Here is a 21,312-nt window from a genome sequence, read left to right as displayed (position 1 = left end):
CCCAAGAGCGCAGATTTGTCAAGAGTAATGTTATGCACAACATTTGAGTGCCAGACTGCAGTTAATACGTAAGAAATGTCGTAATACAAGGCTTTCTTTGTGAACCTCATCTCAAGAACTGCGTCTGAGACTGTGGGATGAGATGAGGTGGATCACTTGATTCAGGCGTCCATCCAGTGCGGTCCACCACATTTTGGACAGAATAGCAGGTATTCGAAGATGACAGACTTGCCTCGAGAACCATCGAATGGCCCTCAGAGACAGAACTTATAGAAGGTGTGTTGGTTGATATTTAAAAGGTCTTCGTGTTATTCAATTAGCCACTGTTTATTGTGTGTTTTGTGTAAGCAATTTCGTTTATTTTGTACAAGCTGGTCCCACCTATTACATCACCGTGCTTCATGCTTGCCGCTGACCGACCTCAACTGAACCCACACCGACCTCTCCTCCACTACCCTACCGCCCTATCGCCTATCACGGCTGACACATTAACTCTGGTACGATGGGGGACTGGTGAATATGGCTGCCGACACAGCAGAAACCCAACTTGCGATCAGCGCCCTAGTTGCTGCCACACCTGCAGGCGGTGGTGGTGGTCCCGAGACACCAGCTCCAGTGCCCCAAGCTCCCACTCCCGCTCCCGTTCCAGTGCTACCACGCCAGTCTCAAGCCCAAAGCCAAAATGGCCCTCCTCCTCCCCCTTCCCGAGTCCCCGAGCTCCCAGAGACCGAGCCCGTCCTGTTTCCCCCGCTCCACAACAGTGCCGACACAGACTCGGTAGCCTCTGGTAAATCGGCACCTTTGCGCACAGGCGCTGGCGCGGGGCTAGGCGACGACAACGACGAGGACGAGCCAGCTGTCGCGAAACCCTTCCTGCGAACATCGAGCCCCGACCCAGCATCATCGCGGCCAGGTGTAGGAGTAATGGCAGAAGACGACGAAGACGAGGAGGTTCGCCTCGGATATGGGGGTATCGATGGGGCAGGCCCCAGGTCGAGGTTGATGCACAAGATGCATAGGTTCAGTTTGTACGAGACAGCCAGTCGCTTTTATATTGTCGGCGGCGATGTCACAGAGAAGCGTTATCGTATCCTCAAGATCGACAGGATCAACGATGACGAGTCAGAACTAAGTATCACCGACGACAAGACAGTATATACCCAGAAGGACATGAACGAGCTGCTAGATACGATCGACGATGGGAACAAGGGAACGGGTGGACTGAAGCTTCGATGTACGACATGGGGTTTGTTGGGGTTCATCAAGTTTACCGGTCCCTGGTACATGCTTCTCATCACCAAGAAGAGCACTGTGGCCATGATAGGCGGCCACTACGTTTACCAAATCGACGGCACCGACCTCATTCCCTTAACATCACCCAACCTCAAAGTGGATCAACGAAACACCAACACCGAGGAGTCGAGATTCCTGGGCATTCTGAACAACCTGGATCTAACGCGCTCCTTCTACTACAGCTACTCGTATGATATCACGCGGACATTGCAGTACAACATCACCAGAGAGCGGGCTGCGCTGATCAATGGCCACCCCTGTGCGGTTGACGATGATTTCAATTCCATGTTTGTCTGGAATAACCACTTGCTTCAGCCAGTTGCGAAACTTCTCAATGCGCCGTATGACTGGTGTCGCCCTATAATCCACGGGTACATCGACCAAGCCGCCGTTTCGGTCTACGGCAGGACAGCACACATCACTGTCATTGCTCGCCGCAGTCGGTACTTTGCTGGCGCTCGTTTCTTGAAGAGAGGCGCCAATGATTTGGGCTATGTCGCCAATGATGTAGAGACTGAGCAGATTGTATCAGAGGCCCTCACGACCTCGTTCCATGCGCCTGGTCCCAAGTTCTTTGCCAACCCTTCTTATACTTCGTATGTGCAACACCGTGGGTCTATTCCTCTCTACTGGACGCAGGACAACACAGGTGTGACTCCGAAACCTCCAATCGAGCTGAACCTGGTCGACCCCTTCTACAGTGCGGCCGCCCTGCACTTTGACAACCTCTTCGAGCGCTATGGGGCACCCATCTACGCACTTAATCTGGTAAAGTCTCGTGAGAGGACACCTCGAGAAAGCAAGTTACTCGAAGAATACACGCGTGCCATCAACTACCTCAACCAGTTCTTACCAGCAGACAAGAAGATCATCCATCGTGCCTGGGACATGTCCCGTGCCGCGAAGAGTCGTGATCAAGATGTCATCGGGACGCTTGAGGAGATCGCAGAAGATGTATTGATCACCACGGGCTTCTTTCACAATGGGGACGGTTACACATCTCCTATCCGCGTCCAGAACGGGGTGGCGCGCACAAACTGCATAGACTGTCTCGACAGAACCAATGCCGCTCAGTTTGTCATTGGCAAGCGGGCACTTGGACATCAACTCTACGCGCTCGGCATCCTTGGGGACACAGCCATCAACTATGATACTGACGCTGTCAACTTGTTCACACACATGTACCATGACCATGGTGACACCATAGCCGTCCAATACGGCGGCTCACAGCTCGTCAACACGATGGAGACTTACCGCAAGATCAACCAGTGGACAAGTCACTCCCGAGATATGATTGAGAGCTTCAAGCGGTATTACAACAACTCCTTTCTTGATGGGCAGCGCCAGGAAGCCTACAACCTTTTTCTGGGCAACTACATTTTTGCCCACGGCCAGCCAATGCTGTGGGATCTAGCAACAGACTACTACCTTCATCACGAAAACCCACGCACATGGCTTGATAAGAGAAAAAGAGATTACATCCATTGGTATACACCGAAATTCCTCGAACCGCGAGTCCTCCCACCCTACCAGCCCACCAAAGGAAAGGCTCCCCACACCAGCAAGCCAATGTCGGCCTATGATGACTACTGGCTTGAGTACTATCGCCCTTCCACATTATCTTCCTTCCTCAAGATGTTCTCTTACAAAATGAACTCCACCCTCCGATACATCCCCTTCAAATCAACCCTCGACGGCCGGTACGATCTCAGCCCCTTCCGAGTCCGCACCGAGCTGGGCGACAGTGAAGCGCAAGAAAAGAAGAAAGCCAAGAAAGAAGTCACAATCGTTGCTCCCCACGACATGGTTCGCATGGCCGACGACGCGGAGACATCCTCGATCAACGAAAAGACAGGCCATGCTGGACCAACTCCCACCACAACAGCCAGCACAGGAAGCGGCAGCAAAGGCATCTTCTCCCACCGCTGGCTCCAACCAGACAAATATGCCACCCATGGTATAATGAAAGACACCTCCCACCACCCCAACGACAACAGCGGCGACGAAGCAGCAAAAAACAAACAATCGGCCCTTGAGAAATCCCGCGCGGCACAATGGACTTTTACCCAAGTAGTCCAGGAATCTCTCAACCCCACCGTCAGCGCGGTAGAAGCGGAAGACTACGCGCGCTACATTTCGCACCCGCAGAATTTACCGCTGGTGGTGTCGAGCGAGATACCGCTCTCGGAAATCGAGCCAGAGTACCAGGAGTATGTCAATGGGAGTTGGCAGTGGGAAGGGCTGCCGATTTCGACGCCCTGGCCCCAGAAGCTGGGGATGCCGAGGAGGGATGATAAGGAGGAGGAGGAGGAGCAGGAGCAGGATAGGGAGTTATATTTGGAGACTGTGACGGTGGGGGAGAACCCGCTGACGGTTACCGAGGAGGATGCGCAGAAGAAGAGGTATAAGGCTTATAGGAAGTGGTTGAGGGGGAAGAGCTTGTTTAAACAGCAGCCGGTGGATTAGGAGTCTGAGGTCGGGGGGAAAGGCGGGGTGGGGGGAACTTCTGGGGCAAGCGGTGGTGGTGGTGGTGGTGGTGGGGCTTCTTGTTTGGAGAGGGCGAGTGGTGCGAGGGGGAGGAGTGGTGCGAGGGGGAGGAGTGGTGGGGCGAGTGGGCTTATTAGCGTGGGGCTGAAGATGAGGTCGTTGGAGACGTTGTTTTCTTCGAAGGGGGTGGTGCAAGTTGCTAGGAGGTTGGAGCCGTTGAGTTTGAGGAGGAGGATTGGGGTTGGGAAGTAGGGGGGGAGGCGGTTTAATGTAGTGATGACAGTGTTACGGATACCTTACTTGATACCAGAATGGAGTTTACGATGGATATGTCTGTGATTCCCTATTTCGGTTGTACCTATTAGCTTTCAGTCCTTGAGCCCAGCTGTTCCAGTTTTGGTCTCAATTTCGCAGTCTTTAGGCGGGGCTTTTTCAGTCTTTGATTCCAGCTCTCCCAGTCATTAGTATTAACCTTTTCTGTCTTTTGTCTCAGCTTTTACTATTCTATTATGTTTGTTGTTATGGGCCTTGTATAGGTCTACTTTTATTATGGGAATCGGGCAGGGCCATCACGATTGGATTTGGAGAGGTCAAGTGGTCTTACGCTATAGATAAATCAGTGGCGCTACAAAGTTATCTAACACTGCATAGTATTTTGAACTACGCCTCAAAACATAAGTGAGAGGCCTTGAAAGATAGTCAGCAGGCGTCGTAAGAGAGTTAATATATGCTGAAAAAATGTTGATAGATCTCAAAAGATGGTTCATAGTCCTCCAAGGATAACTCAGAGGCTTGTGTCCTGCTGTAATGATTACTACACGTTTGGCTGACTTGCAGTGCTGGGACCCTTTCATATCCGAGAGTAGTATATCATCCGTATTGCTCATGATACTGGCAGGTGCCTTATTCATTGTACACTCAAAACCCCATATCATCATCAACCAGACCCAAAAACAACCCAGCCAAAGACCCAGCCTTCGCCACCAATGGCTCAACCCTCGCAGAGAGGTCCGTCCCCTCTGTCCTTGCAATAGCAGACAAAGCCTGGAAAGAAGTAACCAGTTCCTTTCTAACCTCTTCCAGGCTGTCGTCACTGATGTTGTTAGTCGGTTCATCAAGATTCAGCCAGCACATCACAAGCGCGTTAATAATCTCATCCTGCCAAACCGACCCAGTCATAAGCCTAGGCCAGCAGTTCCTCAGAACCGCCTGGAGTGCTTTGACAGCGGAGAGGAGAGTCCGCGTTGCGGCGGAAGCGAATGGGTCGGTGAGGATGGCGGAGATCATGGGAATTATATCCTTTAGGTTGATCAGCGTTGTGAATCGGAAAATCAGAGATAAAAACGGGTAGGAAGTACCTTGAGATGTTTAACAGCATGAACCTCCATCGCGTCTACAATCTCCACCGTCTCTCGACAGAGCAGCTCGACAATCCGGACATGGTTTTTGGCGTGAAAGTACCCTGTGAAGATGCCCTCGCGGATCAGGTGGTCGAGTAGCTTGTGCCTGGGATTACTACCGCTCCCGTCTTTGCCTCCTGTGGCGGACTGCTTCTCTGCCAAAACTAGCAAAGCTTTGTAGGCTGGTTCCAAGAGCTGAAGGGATTCATCCTCGGGTGTTAAAGAAGGAAGGTAAGACAGTGTTGGGAATACAGCATCGGCAAAGACTTGGCCTAGACCGGTGTCCTGCAGGGTTTTGGCGGGGATCTTGGTGAGGAAGTTGGATAGGATGTTGAGGCCGGTTTGGCGGATGGGGGTGGTGGAGTCGTCAGCGAGGGTTAGGAGGACGGGGATATAGGAGGGCCAGTGGGTGCTTATCAGGGCGTTCTGTTTTGTCATTCAAGGAAGGTTAGTGACAGTACCAGAGTGATACATGCCTCTTTATACGAGTGCCACTCTTGCGTGAGACAGGACAAGATATAGGAGATGATACGTACATTAGCTTCTGTCACTGCCCATGAGAACACCGGAATGGAGCGAAGGTCAGTAAACTTCCATGGTTTAGTTGCAACGGTGTCGTCGGGGATGCCATCTCGGGAGTTGTCGGTTTGGTATTCTGCTTTGCGGCCTGAAGAGGTAATAGTAGACGGTTTAGACTTTGAGAAAAGAGGCCGGAGATACGACTGGAGGATTGTAGAGGTGATGAAGTCGGTTCTATTGGGGAAGGGGTAAGTCTTGAGAATGGCGGCGGCTATCTTGGCAATTTTGGTGGGATCATCAGACCAGTTTTGGTCGGGGTGAGAGTAGGCAATGAGACTGAGGAGGGTGTCGTCGTCCAGGGTGGGTGGATTGAAAACACTGTCGATGGCTTCTAGGCATTGGAGACCTATCATGGAGGTGGCTTTGCAGTGGGTATTGAGGGCTTTGTTATTGTTGGACAGAGCATCATTGAAGGCTACATCCAGTTAGGCTTGACCAGAGTCCATATGGTAGAAGGCAGTTCAAACATACATGCTGGTAAGCCATTGTCGTCGTTGAGAACAGGCAAAACAGGCGCAATTGCTGTTGATATTACTCTCGCTAGCTCCTGTGCAGTGGCCTGGTCGCTTGCTTTCTCTTGTATCCTGTCTGGCTGTTGCAGACATGTGAGTGCAACCACCAAGGCCTTTTGCACCCTTTCTGTGTTCTAGTTTCGCATGTCAGTCACTCTGTAATACTCGTTGTTGAGTTGACGGGCCTACTGACCTCGGGCCTCGTCTTGTCAGATGAGGCAACAGTCTCCCTCACCCCCGTGAGCAGCTCATCAAGTGTTATCGAATCCGGGACCTCTATACATTACCAGTTAGTTGTTACTGCCTTATCACGGCTGATCATGTTCATTAGGATTCATACCCTGTGATAAAGCCTGGATCGCATCTACAATTGAGTCTGGCTTCTCATGCATTGCCGACGCCGCATCAAGCAGCGCCTTGTACCAGGACATGATTCTGACAGGGAGACAAGCGCTTGAAGTTGTTGAGAAATAAAATATGAAGTAACGCGTAAAGTTTGATCCCGGTCCTCAAGGTCAGCGCTACTGGTCTGAAATGGCAACTGTGTTGAGGTTGTTGATGAGTGGTTGTGAGAGCCTTGCGGAAATATGAGGAAAGCCCTCCCATCTGCTCTGGTGGGGGCGTTAACCGCTGTAATTACAGCGCTCTGCGCCCGCCAAATTCGGGATACAGAAAACAAAAGCCAACCTCAGGTTCAAACCAAGACACAAAATATAAAATATTCAAACTCATGATGTATTTTTTATCACTCTCTTGCCTATTTAATCCCCAACTCAACCCGCCGCTTCTTCACCTCCTCAACTGCTCCTGCTGGATCCTCGACCTCTGGGTTCCTTAACTGCCACTCCATCACAACTTCGAGCGCCGCACCCATCCACCTCCCTGGCTTAACTCCAAGTGCCTTCGAGAGGTCAGTTCCATCAATGATCCTGTCGAGTTTCGTGACATGCATCAGATCAAGTTCTACCAGGTGGTCCAAGAAACGCAGCCATCCCATCAGAATCTCTTCTCGGCTCGTTGATCCTTCTAGAACATCAACCAAGATCGAGTAAAGAACTTGTAGACGCCAGCTACCCTTGGCTCTTGAGTCCCACTCTCTGATCGCCATACCAAACTTTGCCCTATCCTTCATTTCATCCTTGTTCTCATCAACAAGTGCCTTGAGCTCCAGAATAGCAGGACGGTGCCGATGGGCGGCAGTGATCACGTCAGATAGCTTGTTGGGTGCCTTGAATCCTTCCCTCGCGGCTTGCGTAGCAAGGGGCATGGCTAACTTTCCTGACTTGAGAGGGGGATCATCAGGAAGTTGCTCCCAAGGCGTGATGGTGGCCAATGACCAGGCGAAATATCTCGCTTCCTCTGTGGTGACGAGCAACTCCCAGATGGAACCAGGAGTGTTGTTGCTCTCAAAGAAGAACAAGCATTCATATGCACGGTCCCACTTGGAGATATCTGGCTTTGGCATGTCGGTTCGTTCCGGTACAGTGAACACAGCATGGTAAAGCCCCAACCTGTTGATCAGCCTCAGGGACTCGACCGGGTGTTTGCCTGAAAGACAATATTAGCATTATTGTGCCTTTCACTTCTGTAAAATGTCGTCTGGATCTTACCATTGAGCATCTTCTCCAACTCCACACCAATCCTCTCCCTGCTGATCTTGATCTTCAAGTTTCTCAGCACATTCTCATCCGCCATAACCTCCTCTGCCGCCTTGTCAATTTTGAACCCCAGTCGACTAGCAAACCTCACCAGTCTCAATACACGAAGGGGATCGTCCATGAAGGTCTGCAGTGGCTCCATTGGTGTCCGAATAATCCCCGCCCCCAGATCTGGCAGACCCCCGACAAGATCCTCCACTTCGCCCGTCTGTAAGTTGTAAAAGAGAGCATTGACGGTCGCATCTCGGCGAGCAGCATCCTCCTCGGCCGTCCCAAACTCCACCTCGGGGTTCCTGCTGTTCTCGCAGTATGTTTCCTTCCGCAAGTTCACAAAGTCCACATCCAACCCACAGAGCTTGATGGTGCTGGTCTCCAAGTGCTTCGACTTGTCTGGGTTGCGGGCCACAGTGTGAAGGCGGCCAATGTCGGAGTCCATCAGGTTGTGTAGCTGCTTGTTGCCTGGGATCTGGACATAGTCACGAAGCTTTCCAACGAAAGCCTCACCGGTCAAGTTGTTGATAGCCGTGTCGATGTCGTGGCTCTTAATTCCAAGTAGTTTATCGCGAACCCAGCCACCAGCCCAGCGGAGGATAGTCGGGCTGTTCTCGCTGGAAGAAGAGTCAATGTAGCGCGCGACGTCTACAAGGAGGCGCTTGAGCTGTTCTTCCTGCTCGGTGAGGGTGATGGTGCGGGAAACCATTGTTGCGGTATATGGCCGATGTTTCTTAGCAGGTGGGGAGGATAAGCTATGTTTCGATGTGCTGTCGCAGTACCTGCGTTTCATCAGAAAGAAAACGCTACCAAGCTCTCGAGGCGGGTGCCTGAACGACCGGAATCCCTGTGTGATTCCCAGTCGAATGTGCATGTGAGAAGTTTGGTCGCTCTTTCCACTGGTCGAGGTTAAGATAATGAGTGACTGTTGGGCCTTGGAGAACGCTCGCCGAGTGAGTCAAAAAGTTTTAGTCGACGCCTCTGCAACCTCCACATCAATAAGATTCTCAACCGTGCAAAAGAATTGAAGCTAGACGTAAGCAGAACCAGCCTGATGAAATATACACACGGATGGATGTATTCCACGTGCTTTCCCCGCGGCTCAGTGCATCCTGATGCTGAGGTTCAACTAAGCAGGTCGGCAACACCGTGCCAAAAGTGAAGGGTCCGCACAGTGCCAGTTCCAACCAATCACAAATTTCCTTTTAAATAAAACTGTACCTCCGTAAATTTAAAAATAAAACTTTCGGTGGCCCGTGCTAGGTTTTTCTTCTGCTATGCTGGATTGTCTTCTAAATAGTTTTTTAATTTTTTAATATGGGCAAACGGGAAAGCAAAGGACTCGAAAGCATCCGCTAAGGCTTTCTTCTCATCTCTCGACAGCACGGCTGTGTAACTATAGCGACGGGAGACTGCTTTTAGTTCAATTAACACACTCTCGAGGGCTATTTTCCCACGTTAAGAGCTTTTTGAAGTCCAGAGGAGAAAAAAGCAGCACAGACCACCGAAAGTTTCATTTTTAGTCACAGCCGAAAGATTATCTATGGAATAGTGAGCTTCCACACCGAACTGTAGCGAGCAGAGCCGCAAAAGTACCTTTAATCACACTTTACTCGAAGCTCAACACTAAATAACACTGCAAAAAAAATTAAATAGAAAAAAATAAATAAAAAACAAATAAAAAACAAATAAAAAACAAATAAAAAACAAATAAAAAACAAATAAAAAACAAATAAAAAACAAATAAAAAACAAATAAAAAACAAATAAAAAACAAATAAAAAACAAATAAAAAACAAATAAAAAACAAATAAAAATAAAAAATAAATAAATAAAATAAAATAAAAAACAAATAAAAAAAATAAAAAAAAATAAACAAAAAACAAAATAAAAAACAAATAAAAAAATTTAATAAAAGTTTATTTTCTATTTAAAAACATATAATACCGAAGATTCCCCAGTAGCTACCCACTTGAGTACTAGTACGGCGGTCTTTAAAGATCCAACATGCCCTTCAAATGACTATAACATGGGTTCTAGCTAGCGTTCTGGATATTAGTTCGGGGTACGGCTACAAGCTTAAGGGTATAAGTGAGGAAATAGGGCTCACGGAGGATTGGGGGGGTTCAGTGTCATATATAAAAGCAGTTTGCTTCTCACATTCTATTTTAGACAGGACATCGACTTTTATTTCTTCATATTTTGTACCTTGCACGCGTGCAGGCAATTCTGGCCCTCTGATCAGGCTAATCCGGTGCTTATTTGTTACGGTTCTGGAAGACAGTGGGGCCACGAGGGACCAATCAAGACTGGACCGCGCCGTCGAGCGGGGCTTACGGTCCAGAAGGGTAACGGACCAATAAGATGGGGACCGGGGACCGCGGTGGGGCTTACGGTCCACGGTCCGGCGTCGGCCAATTAAGAGCGGACCGAGGACCGTCTATAAGTTAACGGTCCACGGTCCACGGGTCTATATATACGGAGGAACTGGCCGGTATAGATAGATAGTTCCGTAGTATATAATATAAGTTATAATCGTTAGTATTTAGACTATTATAATAGAGATAAGCTATTATTATATACTATTTAGCTATACCGAACTAGGATTATTCAGAAGTGCCTTTAATAGTATCCTTTTTAGAGGTTCTGGATAGGGGTTCGTCATACGTTATATACTTACTTTAACTTTATTACGGATAAGTTAAAGGCGTCTTTTTACTACTATAACCGGACCTAAGAATGTTTAGATAGAAGGCGTCCTGCTTAGCCTAGGCGCCGAGGGACTTTCTAGATATATACCCTCTACCGCAAAGTAAGTTATTAAGCGTTTTAAAAAGCTCGAGGATAAGGCTTAATAGACCCGGGAGTAGATTTTCGCTATCTCGATTACGTTTAAGTCGGCTATTAAGTTCCCGGTACCGGAGCGCTATAGAGGAAAAAAGGTAAAGCTTAGAGGGTTTTTAATCTAGCTTAAAACCTATTTTCGTTAATATCTAAACTAGTTTATTAACGAAGAGTCGAAGGTAATCTTCGCGGCTACTAAGCTTAAAGATAGGGCTTTCGTATAGTTCGAGCTTATCCTCGACGACTATTACGAGTAAAAGCCGGAGGATTAGAAGAAAATTACCGTAAAGTACTTCGAGAATTACCGTGCCTTTAAGGCTAAGCTTAAAGAAGTATTTAAGGAATATAATAAAGTAAAACGCGTATAAGGGAGACTCTTAAGCCTATACTAAACGCGTTTAGTAATTAATTACGTAACTTAATTTAAAATCGATAGCCTACGTAATACTATTAACGATAAAGGATTAATATAGCTTTTTTATTATAGCCTTAAAGAAAAAATAAAGGATAAATTATATAAAAAGTTAAAGCTTAATACTATTAATAAATATATTACTATAGCTATACGGATCGACGATCGGTAATTCGAGCGTTATACGGAAAAGAGAAACTATAGTAAAAGTATTTATAATAATAATTATAAGGGATACTTTAATAATAATTATTCTAACGATAAATATAAGCGGAAATATCTTAATACTAGCTACTCTAGTACTATATATTTAGGACCGATAAACGTCGATATTATATAATAGTAAAGGCTATAAAGCTAAAGCTAAAGTAGAAATAACTTTAAGTATTTTAATTACGGTAAAGTAAAATACTTTAAGAAAAACTATAGGATATTTAAATAGTTCGGATAAAAAAAGAAAATCGTATTAATTATTATATCGAAGGGACCGAGGGTTATAAAGATAGTAATTATCGGGTATTAATAAAGCGAAACGGTAAGCTCTAAGGAAAACTCTAATTAATACGCTAAATAAAAAAATATAGAGCTTTAGAAAATAAAAGAAGCCCTAGAAAGGTTAAAGGCGGAGTACAAGGAAAGAAATCTTCGGATATAAATATTATAGAATTAACTAGTATAGATTATTATAGAAATTACTATAAAGGTCGCTAAAGATAAAAGTCTTACGTAAAAACCTATTAAGTAAACGATATTAAAAAGGTAATATAATAAGTACGGAATTACTATTTTATAAAATATATTATAGCCTATAAAGCTTTTATATAAAAGCTAAAAAGAGTATTAGAAAGGTAGGAAAGTCGCTAATATCGGGATTGCGAAATTACTAAAAGATATATTAATACCTATATAGTATATACCCTATAAGGGAAATACGATATAACTTTATTTTAGGTATCCGGAGTACTAAAAAGTACTTTAGTTTTAATATATTATATACGAATATATAAAGTATTATTAAAGTAAATCGCTATATAACTATTAACCGATATATAAAATAAGTAAAAAGGGTAAGCTATAATTAATTAAAAGGATTATAACCCGATAAAAAAAGGCCTAATAGAAAGACCTAAACGACTATATTTTATAAAAAGTTTAAAACCCGGTTAAACTAAAGAATAACCTTTAAATTATATAAATCGTATTAAAGTATATAAAGTATTATATTAAATACGTAAATAGTTAAAATATAAATAATAATATATATTCGTAAAAAAAAATAATATTAAAATAGTACCTAAACCCAGACTACGCTATATATTTACGGAAAAAGGTTAAGTAGTATTATTAAGCTAAAACGCTCAAAACTAAATAAAAAAACTATTATCGAACGTAAATATAAAAGAATATTAAAGACGGAAAATAAAAGGAAGCTAGATAAGTATAGTTAAAAGACTTTATATTATTAAATAACCTAAAGTAAAAAAACGTTTTTAAATAATATAACCGCTTAAAAAACGATTCGCGGTCCTTCGCGGAGGCTATTAACCTCTAACGGACTATAAATAATATCTTCGAAAATATTAATATAAAATAAAGGTATAGAATAACGATCCGGCGCTCGTTAGCGAGGTCGCTACCGTATAAGGAGGAAGTAAAAAAGATAAATACCTTTAAATTATTATATAATAAAAGGATTTTTAAATAATAATATTAGTAAATAGTAATATAGAAATAAACTTAATTTTATTATAGTTTATATATTAGGCCCGTATACTATAAAAAAAAAAAATAAATCGTTATATAAAGACTATTTCCTACGTAAAAGGTCTATAGGGAGATATTACCCTTAAATATTATAATTAAAGGAAAAATAATATTAATTATATTTAATATTATAAATATAGGACCCTCGAAGGATATAATCCTAAAGTAATTATAGTATAAAGACTATAACCTAAATATCGATTAAAGGGATAGTAACTACTTATAACTAAAAGAACCTTAAAAGTATTTAATTAGTAATAAAAGATTAGGAGTACGTACGGAGTAGAGTATAAGATAAGTACCCTCTACGGTACTACCGTAAAGAGTATAGAAAGTAATAGTATATTCTATTAATATAGGCGGTAAGATCGAAGAAGTAGGGTTAACGACGTTAGTAAAGATATCGGAGGTTAGTAAATACGTTTACTATAATAACGTAAAGAAAGGTAAAAAAAAAGCGGTACCGGTAGAATATCGAGGATACTTAGCCTTTACGGCTAAATATCTAAAGAGGCTTTTAAAGTAAGGACCGTAGGACTATAAAATTAAGTTAAAAAAAGGAGCTAAGCTACGGCTATTTAAGGTCTACTATATTAACGATAAGTAAAGTAAGGAGCTATAAAAGTATTTAAATAAGAATTTAAAAAAAGGATATATTAAAAAGTTTATATTACTAATAGAATACCCCGTATTCTTCGTACCGAAAAAGGATAATAGCTTACGACTATATATAGATTATTATTAATTAAATAATAAAATAATAAAAAATAATTATTTATTACCGTTAATATTTAAATTACGGAGTTAATTAGTAAGGGTACGATACTTTATACGCTTAAATATACCTATCGGGTACGTTTATATACGAATTAAAGAAGGAAACGAGTAAAAAATTGCGTTTCGTATACCTTATAGTTATTTCGAATATCTTATAATATTATTTAAATTAATTAATACGCCCGTAACGTTTTAATCTCTCGTTAACTATACGATACGGAAATACTTTAATAAAATAGTAATATATTATCTCGACGATATTTTTATTTATTTACGTATTTTAAAGGAATATAAACAATACGTACGAAAGATACTTAACGCGCTATACGGAACCAGACTTTTAATTAATAAGGAAAAAAGCGAGTTCTACGTATAGAAAATAATATATTTAAAATATTTAATATCGCTAAGTAAGGTTCGTATAGAACCGGGGAAAATTACGGTAGTTAAAGACTAGCTTACGCCGTAATTATAAATATACGTTAAGGAATTTTTAAAGTTTATAAACTTTTATTAAATATTTATTTAGGGCTATATAAATATTACGAAGCTATTTAATTATTTAATTAAAAAAGATATGGAGTTCCGATAAAAGTAAGAAAAGAAGTAGGCCTTTTAGGAGCTAAAAAAAGCTATTTTAAAGGACCCGGTACTTAAATTATTAAACCTTAATCGATTATTCGAGATCGAGGTAAATATATTAAATTATATTATCGGTAAATAACTAAGATAGTAAAATAATAATAGTAAGTTATACCCGGTAACTTTCTTTTCGAAGAAGCTTAAGGGAGTACGTTAGAACTACTTAATTTATAATAAAAAGCTATTTATTATTATTAAAGCGTTTAAAAAGTAAAGGCTATACTTTAGCGGTACTAAATATAAAATATAGATTTATATAAATTATAAAAATCTACGGTACTTTATTATTACGAAAGTCCTTAACGTACGGTAAATATAATAATTAGAGTTTCTTTCGGAATTTAATTTTTAAATTAATTATAAAAAGGATTCGGAGAACGCTAAAGTAAACGTACTTAGCCGGCGAACCGACTACTATAAGGATATACCTAAGGAATTACTATTATTATTCGAAAAGGCGCTAAATAGTACTTTTAAATATCTATTATAGCTATAAATAAAATATTATATAATATATTATAAAAAAGCTATTTCTAATAAGTATTAAAAGAAAATAAATAATAATATTATAAAGTAATACTAATAGGAAAAGCTAAAGCTATAAAGTATTTAAAAAAATAGTTAGGGAAGACTATAGTATAAGAATCGAACGTACGTAAAGCTAGGCGATAGGACGATATTAATAATAAAGATTTATATATTAAAGTTCGGAAGATATATAGATATTACTAAAATTATAAAAAAAATTAAATAATACTTTAACTAACTAAAGATTAAGGACGACGTTAAAGAAACTATTTAATTATATTATATATATAAGAAAACGAGGGTTATAAAGTATAAGCTTTATAGATTTCTAAAGTTATTACCGGTAATAGAACGGTTATAAAGTTTAATTATAATAAACTTTATTATTAAATTATTAAAGTTTAAAGATACGGTAACCGATATTAAGTATAATAATATATTAACGGTAATTAATAAGCTTACTAAATAAATATATTTCCTACCTTATAAAAAGACCTAATCGGTAAAATAATTAACGGATATAGTACTATAGTATATTATATTAATATATATATAACTAAAAAAGTTTATTACGGACTGCGATATTAAATTCGTATCGAAGTTTTAAAAAGCGTTAATAATAAAGTTAAAAATAATAAATAAAACGTTTTCGGCCTATTACTTTTAAACGGACGGTTAAACGGAATAGCTTAATTAAATTATAAAATAATACCTATAGAATTATATTAATTTCGAATAGGACGATTAGGTTAAATTATTATTTATAGTATAACTAATATATAATATATCGTTAATTAAAACGATTAAAGCTATATTATTCTTTATAAATTTCGGTTACGAGGTAAACCTACGGTAAGGACCTACGGTTAAAATATCTAGGGCTAGGGTTAAAGCGAATAAAATATATATATTCTACGGTAAGCTTAAGTAAGAACTAAAGTTTATAAAGGAAAAAATACAGAAATATTATAATATTAAAAAGCTCGAAGGACCTTACTTTAAGGGGGGAAATATAATATTCTTTTCTATACGTAATTTATATATTAAAAGATTTAATAAAAAGCTAAACTATAAAAAAATAAAACTATTTAAAGTTAAAAGGAAAATATTAAAGATAGTATTCGAATTAAAACTACCTAATATAATACGTTTACGGTTATATACTTTTTATATCTTACTTCTGGAACCCGCACTATATATAAGTAAGGCTAATATATAAGCAGTAGCGAAAAACAAAAAAGAAAAGTACGATATAAAAAAGATATTAAATTTACGGTTTAATAAAGGTTAATTAAAGTATTTAGTTAGTTAATTAAAATATCCGGCTATAAATAACTCGTAGGAACCATAGGCATACCTTAATTACCTAAATAAATAAATAAAATTCCACTAACGATATCCAGACCGACCAAAACCTAAATAAGTAAAAAGACTCGGCCCTAGGTCATAGCCAGACCGCTATAATATAGAGCTAAGAAAACCTCGACGGAAATCGAACCCGCGCCTCTAACGTAGTAGCTAGCGTACTACATACTACACTATAAGGTTATAAAGTATAAGGAAAGCGAGATATAAATAGTACTACGCGCTTTAGGTACCTTAGGAAGTGGAAGGCGCGCTACTAACGGTATCTAACGCAGTTAAGAAGGAAGGACCGACTATACTAGGGTCGAAGGAAAGATCGGAAGGCCAGTTAAGGCCTAAGGAGGGATCCGGGGCGTAAGGAGACCACGGAACGGTATCCTGGGCGGCGTCCGGCCGCGCAGGAGCACCCGGCGAAGAAGTAGGAGGCGCCGTAGCGGCAGACTGCGCCACCTGGGCATCCTTCTTTTAGATACCCCGCGCGAAGAGACGCTCCTCGCGATCACGAAGAGAACGGCGTATTCGTTTTATCCGGATAAGCTGGGTAATCAGTCGCGAGAGCTAATTTTCGAGCTCTTACTCCTCACGCTCGAGTCTATCCTGCTCTTCTATCGTTCGGGTTACTATAGGATAATTAGTTACGGCCTAAGAAGAAAAGGAAGATCTATCTACGGGCAGAGCCAACATTAGATCCATTATATAAGATCTTACGGCGTATATATTCGGCGTACCGTAAGGACCCAGGGGCCATAATATAAGGGGATTCGGCGGTAAAATAGGTAAAATATAGTATTACGGTAGAACTACGGCGGCGGATTCGGGAGGAAAGGGCAGAGGCCTATTTAGTCTTACAATAACGTTTCTGCACACGGTTAGATATAATGAAGGTAAGGAGAAAAGGGGAGGAAAGACCTACGATATAGTTAGTAGTAGAAGAAGACTAGGCCGCAGGGGCTTCGGCCTGGAGAGGGAGCATTATATCACGGTTCTGGAAGACAGTAGGGCCACGAGGGACCAATCAAGACTGGACCGCGCCGTCGAGCGGGGCTTACGGTCCAGAAGGGCAACGGACCAATAAGATGGGGACCGGGGACCGCGGTGGGGCTCACGGTCCACGGTCCGGCGTCGGCCAATTAGGAGCGGACCGAGGACCGTCTATAAGTTAACGGTCCACGGTCCACGGGTCTATATATACGGAGGAACTGGCCGGTGTAGATAGACAGTTCCGCAGTATGTAATATAAGTTACAATCGTTGGTATTTAGACTATTGTGATAGAGACAAGCCATTGTTGTACACTGTTTAGCTGTACCGAACCAGGATTGTTCAGAAGTGCCTTTAACAGTATCCCTTTCAGAGGTTCTGGATAGGGGTTCGTCACATTATTATGTGGCCTGCGAGCCCATAGTGTCTTTTTTTTGTCGAGCGTAAAGTGCGGCCTGTGAGCGAGTCACTGTCACGCAGGTGTGTTTATTTAGGGACTTGTTGAGGGTATATTTATAGTGTTGTGGTTGTTTTGTTTTGTGTGTTTTCTCACTATTTTATATAATGATATAATACAGCTGCGAGTATTTGTAAAATAGTTTATGATATTATGGGGTACTAAAACAAACAGCTCCGGAGAGCAAAAACCTTTCTTTATCCTTCACACTGGCAAGTGGGCCTCAGGGCTGAAGCCCTGGAGCAACCTGCTTGACTAACCCCATAGGAGTATTACCTCCCACAGATGAGCTACGTGTCAAAATACGTCGCTTGACTCGAAGTGGAAATAAGTTGTAAGCTTGGTTCTTAGATATGAGAAATTTAGATAATATCTATCCGAAAATTAGACAATAAAAAGTTAAAGCTTGGATAGATAAATAGATGGTTACTTCCTAACTTTGATAGCTGGGAGACTTGATACACACTAAGAAGCTCCCTATTGAATCAACGGCTCCTGTCGACCTTGAATTTAACTCATGAAGTGTTTGGACTAGCTAATCAAACAAAGAATCTAGAGATTTAACAACCCGCGATCAAGGTAATCAAATCACGTTAGGATCTGAGGGTCAAGAGGTTGTTGACTTTGGATGTCTAATTTATTTAATGTACCGATGCTCTCTATACCAATCTCTACCTCAACCTTGATGGTCCAGATGATCCTGCTTTGAACTGTCTCCCGACACCGGGCAGAGTCATTACCCATTTTCCAGTTCATTTTCTTCTTCCTTGGTCCAAGTCACGCGTCCCCCGCCTTCACATTCAGACCTTGTTTTTCTTGCCGTAGTATAGTCTCTTCAATCCTTTTTTTCCTACACTCTTACATTGCCTCGTCAAACTCCCTCTCAAGGCGCGCTTGATATTCCTGTGGGTTTATGGGCGGTAATTGCACCGCTTCGAGAGCATATTTATATGCCTGCTCCCTGCATTCTTGGATTTGAATGGATATTGGCTCGTCTCTTGATGCTTCGATTGCCAGAGTTCTTCGGCTGGATTTGCTTGCTGTCTCTGGTGAGAAGGATTAACGCAAAACAATTAAGGTATAACTACTGCTCCAACCATTGCTTGCTACACTTTGTGCCAACGTAATTTCGTGTAGAGTCGGGGCTTGCTTTCACAGTTTGTCGCCACATACAAAGGTTGTGGGTTCCCCATTTTTGAACCGGCCTTCTGGTCCCTCTTCTTCCTGGATGCGTTCTTAGCCCTCTTCGTTTGGCTATGGCGTTGTCGTTGATGAATTTTACTGTTTCTTTCAGTTGGGTACAGATTCGAAGGGACAGGAAGGTCTTGAGGTCACTGCCATACCAGGCCCTGCCGCACCTTGTTTCCTACCAGACCCAGTAACCTGATAGGTTCCATATCGGAAAGCGTCAAATTGAAAAGAAATTTTCGAGCCACAAAGCCAAAACTGTTTGAATTTAATTCTGTGGGCGCAGTTGTGCACTAGATTTGACAATGGCGGCATGGAGGCTGGGGAGCAGGGCCACGGGGTGGATAACCAGGCAGAAACCTTGTGCAAGCCCTGGGCTGGAACAAGAATACAGTTTGATATTTGAGAGCCACACCCTACAAATTCTCGCAGCCTATTGAGAGTTCCAAACTCTTTGCTGTTTCTCTCGTCATCCTTTGATGTCAGTTCCCCGGACGTATCCTTACCACCGAGATTCGTTGAAGCATCAAGCGACAGGGCGACTTATCGACAGAGTTAGGATCAGCAACATCAAGTATCTCTCGGAAGCTCCATAAAACTCCCTTTCTCTATCATGACGGACAAGATGAATCCCCACCAAGAGGAACCAAAACCGCCGGAAGACAACCATCAACAACCCGAATCGATTGCCAACTCTTCCGAGAACGAGGCGGCTGTTCATGACACGAGAGATCCTGTCATGGTGGCCAGACTTCACAATCGCGAACACAGCCGACTACTCAAACTCCCCGAAGAGCTCATACTCAAAATTGTGAAAAGGGTCAACCTGGATCTTGCTGTCGACGTAGCGGCCGTTTTCTCCCTCGGTCGTGTCTCTCAAGTTCTACGACGTATCATAAAACACGATCTGGCGGGGCCACTCTGGCCCAGCTTAGCCATCCTCAGCTCCCGGTACGGTTTTGAGCCTCCGTCTAATTACATACGCACTCGCGGTGCCCAAGACGCCATCAGATATTGCCTTCGCAAAGACCTACTCTGCAAGACGTGCTTGCCACGGAACGATCTCCGAATGACGAGGAATGGTAGGGTTGTGCCACGTCACCCGTCTGGCAAGCGCCTCTGGGATCGTTGCAAGTTTGAAAGCCATCACGTCAAGGGGATTGGGCCACTGTATTGCTCAGGCTGCGATACTCTCCACCACCACCGAATGGTCTCGACTGCAGAGAGGGAGGTGAAAGGTAACCAACGGATTTGCATCATGAGGACGGGGGTGGTGAGGATATGCAAGCATCGGGTAGTCAGCTGGGCTGATATAGAGACCCATGAAATTGATCTTCTGACCAAAGAGCCCCAGATGGTCGGTTCTTGGTTTGAGGTGGATGTCTTCCGAGAGGCAAAGGCAGCCACTGTACAGCTTATCGCCTGCGAAGATCCCGAACATGAGAGAAGCTTGAAGTTTCAGCTAGAATTCGTCTCAGACAAACGGATCACTTTCTTGGGTGCAGTAATTTTTTCACATAACCGGCGGGGTATCACACCCGGCCTCTGGTCCGACCTAAGGGGCCTGACGGACCAAACAATGCAGGATCAGAGGGGTCAGTCAGTCAGGTATGGGCGTGACGGGGAAGCTTGATTCAATCCATCGCACTCATGGCTCCACGCAATGGACCCCGACTCGTACCATCTCGACGACGATATAAGCCGGTTTGGGAATATATGGCCTGTTTGCAAAGATTCGTCTTGTTTGAACCACCATAGTACAGTTCAGGCGGGTGTGAAAAGGCGCATTTGTACAAGAGCAACGTGCCATTGGACGTTCGATGCTTACCCCAACAATACACGTCCAAGAACGACTCGGGCGGAGGAGGTGATCTGAGCCAATCGTCATATAACATCCACACGCATCAGCCGATAGCCTACCTTGCCCGCCGGGAAATCTAGGATTCTAGGTCAATCGGATGTCTCGTACCTACCTATGTTAGTTCAGCTGCCCTTGCAGGGCTCCTTAATGAAGCTATCGCCAAAACTGAAAAGGGAAGGAACGAAGGAATTGCTACACTGAGGGCCGAACCGAGGGCTGTCCTCATGAGAAATCACAAAGGGAATATGACCCAGGACACCAGCATCTGCGGACCTCATATTGCAAGGAATTTGCAAGTCAAGCCTTGCCTAGCACCAAGATCAACCACGCGCATATCTATCTACCTTTGACTCTACCTAGCAGTTATTTTACACTTCATCACTACCTCAACCATCTCACATTTTTCGCATGCCATAACGGACCACTATGCCATCCAGGATTGGTCTGGGGACCTTGGGGAGGAGAAAAATGAAACCTCGAGCCCCGAACAAAAAAGATGCCCGCCTAAAGGCAGTGTGCCAGCCGGACCCCAGAGATTACATTCAACTTACCATTTGCTCCTATAACTCTGTTAA

At 42.8% G+C, this 21,312-nt stretch overlaps 4 protein-coding genes and 1 non-coding gene across 5 annotated transcripts; 2 read left to right on the top strand and 3 right to left on the bottom strand.

The window, feature by feature from the left end:
- Nucleotides 1-233: 233 nt before the first annotated feature.
- FIG4 (phosphatidylinositol-3,5-bisphosphate 5-phosphatase) lies at nt 234-3,759 on the top strand (the record flags this gene model as incomplete). The annotated part of the gene is made up of 1 exon (XM_062948795.1): nt 234-3,759. Exon 1 carries the CDS (start codon nt 520-522, stop codon nt 3,757-3,759), a length of 3,240 nt encoding a protein of 1,079 aa, XP_062797447.1. The 5' UTR covers nt 234-519.
- An 826-nt stretch (nt 3,760-4,585) lies between these two features.
- QC764_602910 (uncharacterized protein) lies at nt 4,586-6,846 on the bottom strand. The gene is made up of 6 exons (XM_062948796.1): nt 6,612-6,846; nt 6,465-6,547; nt 6,231-6,405; nt 5,717-6,174; nt 5,139-5,606; nt 4,586-5,079 (listed from the first exon to the last, which is right to left on the bottom strand). The coding sequence occupies exons 1-6, from the start codon at nt 6,700-6,702 to the stop codon at nt 4,699-4,701; spliced, it is 1,656 nt and encodes a 551-aa protein (XP_062797446.1). The 5' UTR covers nt 6,703-6,846; the 3' UTR covers nt 4,586-4,698.
- Nucleotides 6,847-6,985: 139 nt separating this feature from the next.
- Nucleotides 6,986-9,268, bottom strand: CCA1 (CCA tRNA nucleotidyltransferase, mitochondrial). The gene is made up of 2 exons (XM_062948797.1): nt 7,882-9,268; nt 6,986-7,819 (listed from the first exon to the last, which is right to left on the bottom strand). Exons 1-2 carry the CDS (start codon nt 8,792-8,794, stop codon nt 7,029-7,031), a joined length of 1,704 nt encoding a protein of 567 aa, XP_062797445.1. The 5' UTR covers nt 8,795-9,268; the 3' UTR covers nt 6,986-7,028.
- Nucleotides 9,269-16,363: 7,095 nt separating this feature from the next.
- On the bottom strand, nt 16,364-16,434 carry QC764_0092300. Its single transcript has one exon. It is a non-coding gene; the product is annotated as a tRNA-OTHER (tRNA).
- Nucleotides 16,435-19,501: 3,067 nt separating this feature from the next.
- QC764_602930 (uncharacterized protein) lies at nt 19,502-20,509 on the top strand (the record flags this gene model as incomplete). The annotated part of the gene is made up of 1 exon (XM_062948798.1): nt 19,502-20,509. The coding sequence occupies one exon, from the start codon at nt 19,502-19,504 to the stop codon at nt 20,507-20,509; it is 1,008 nt and encodes a 335-aa protein (XP_062797444.1).
- Between the last annotated feature and the right edge of the window lie 803 nt (nt 20,510-21,312).

This window comes from Podospora pseudoanserina, chromosome 6, assembly GCF_035222485.1.
Source record: "Podospora pseudoanserina strain CBS 124.78 chromosome 6, whole genome shotgun sequence".
Lineage (NCBI taxonomy): Eukaryota > Fungi > Ascomycota > Sordariomycetes > Sordariales > Podosporaceae > Podospora > Podospora pseudoanserina.
This window is presented reverse-complemented; position numbering and strand designations above follow the sequence as displayed.

Bases quoted from the DNA above. Each gene is read 5' to 3' on its own strand.
- QC764_602910 (XM_062948796.1), bottom strand. From the start codon at position 6,702: ATGTCCTGGTACAAGGCGCTGCTTGATGCGGCGTCGGCAATGCATGAG. The intron at 6,406-6,464 runs GTCAGTAGGCCC...ATGCGAAACTAG, and splicing joins CTGACAAGACGAGGCCCGAG to AACACAGAAAGGGTGCAAAA. The intron at 6,175-6,230 runs GTATGTTTGAAC...AACTGGATGTAG, and splicing joins CGACAATGGCTTACCAGCAT to CCTTCAATGATGCTCTGTCC.
- CCA1 (XM_062948797.1), bottom strand. From the start codon at position 8,794: ATGCACATTCGACTGGGAATCACACAGGGATTCCGGTCGTTCAGGCAC. The intron at 7,820-7,881 runs GTAAGATCCAGA...ATTGTCTTTCAG, and splicing joins GTTGGAGAAGATGCTCAATG to GCAAACACCCGGTCGAGTCC.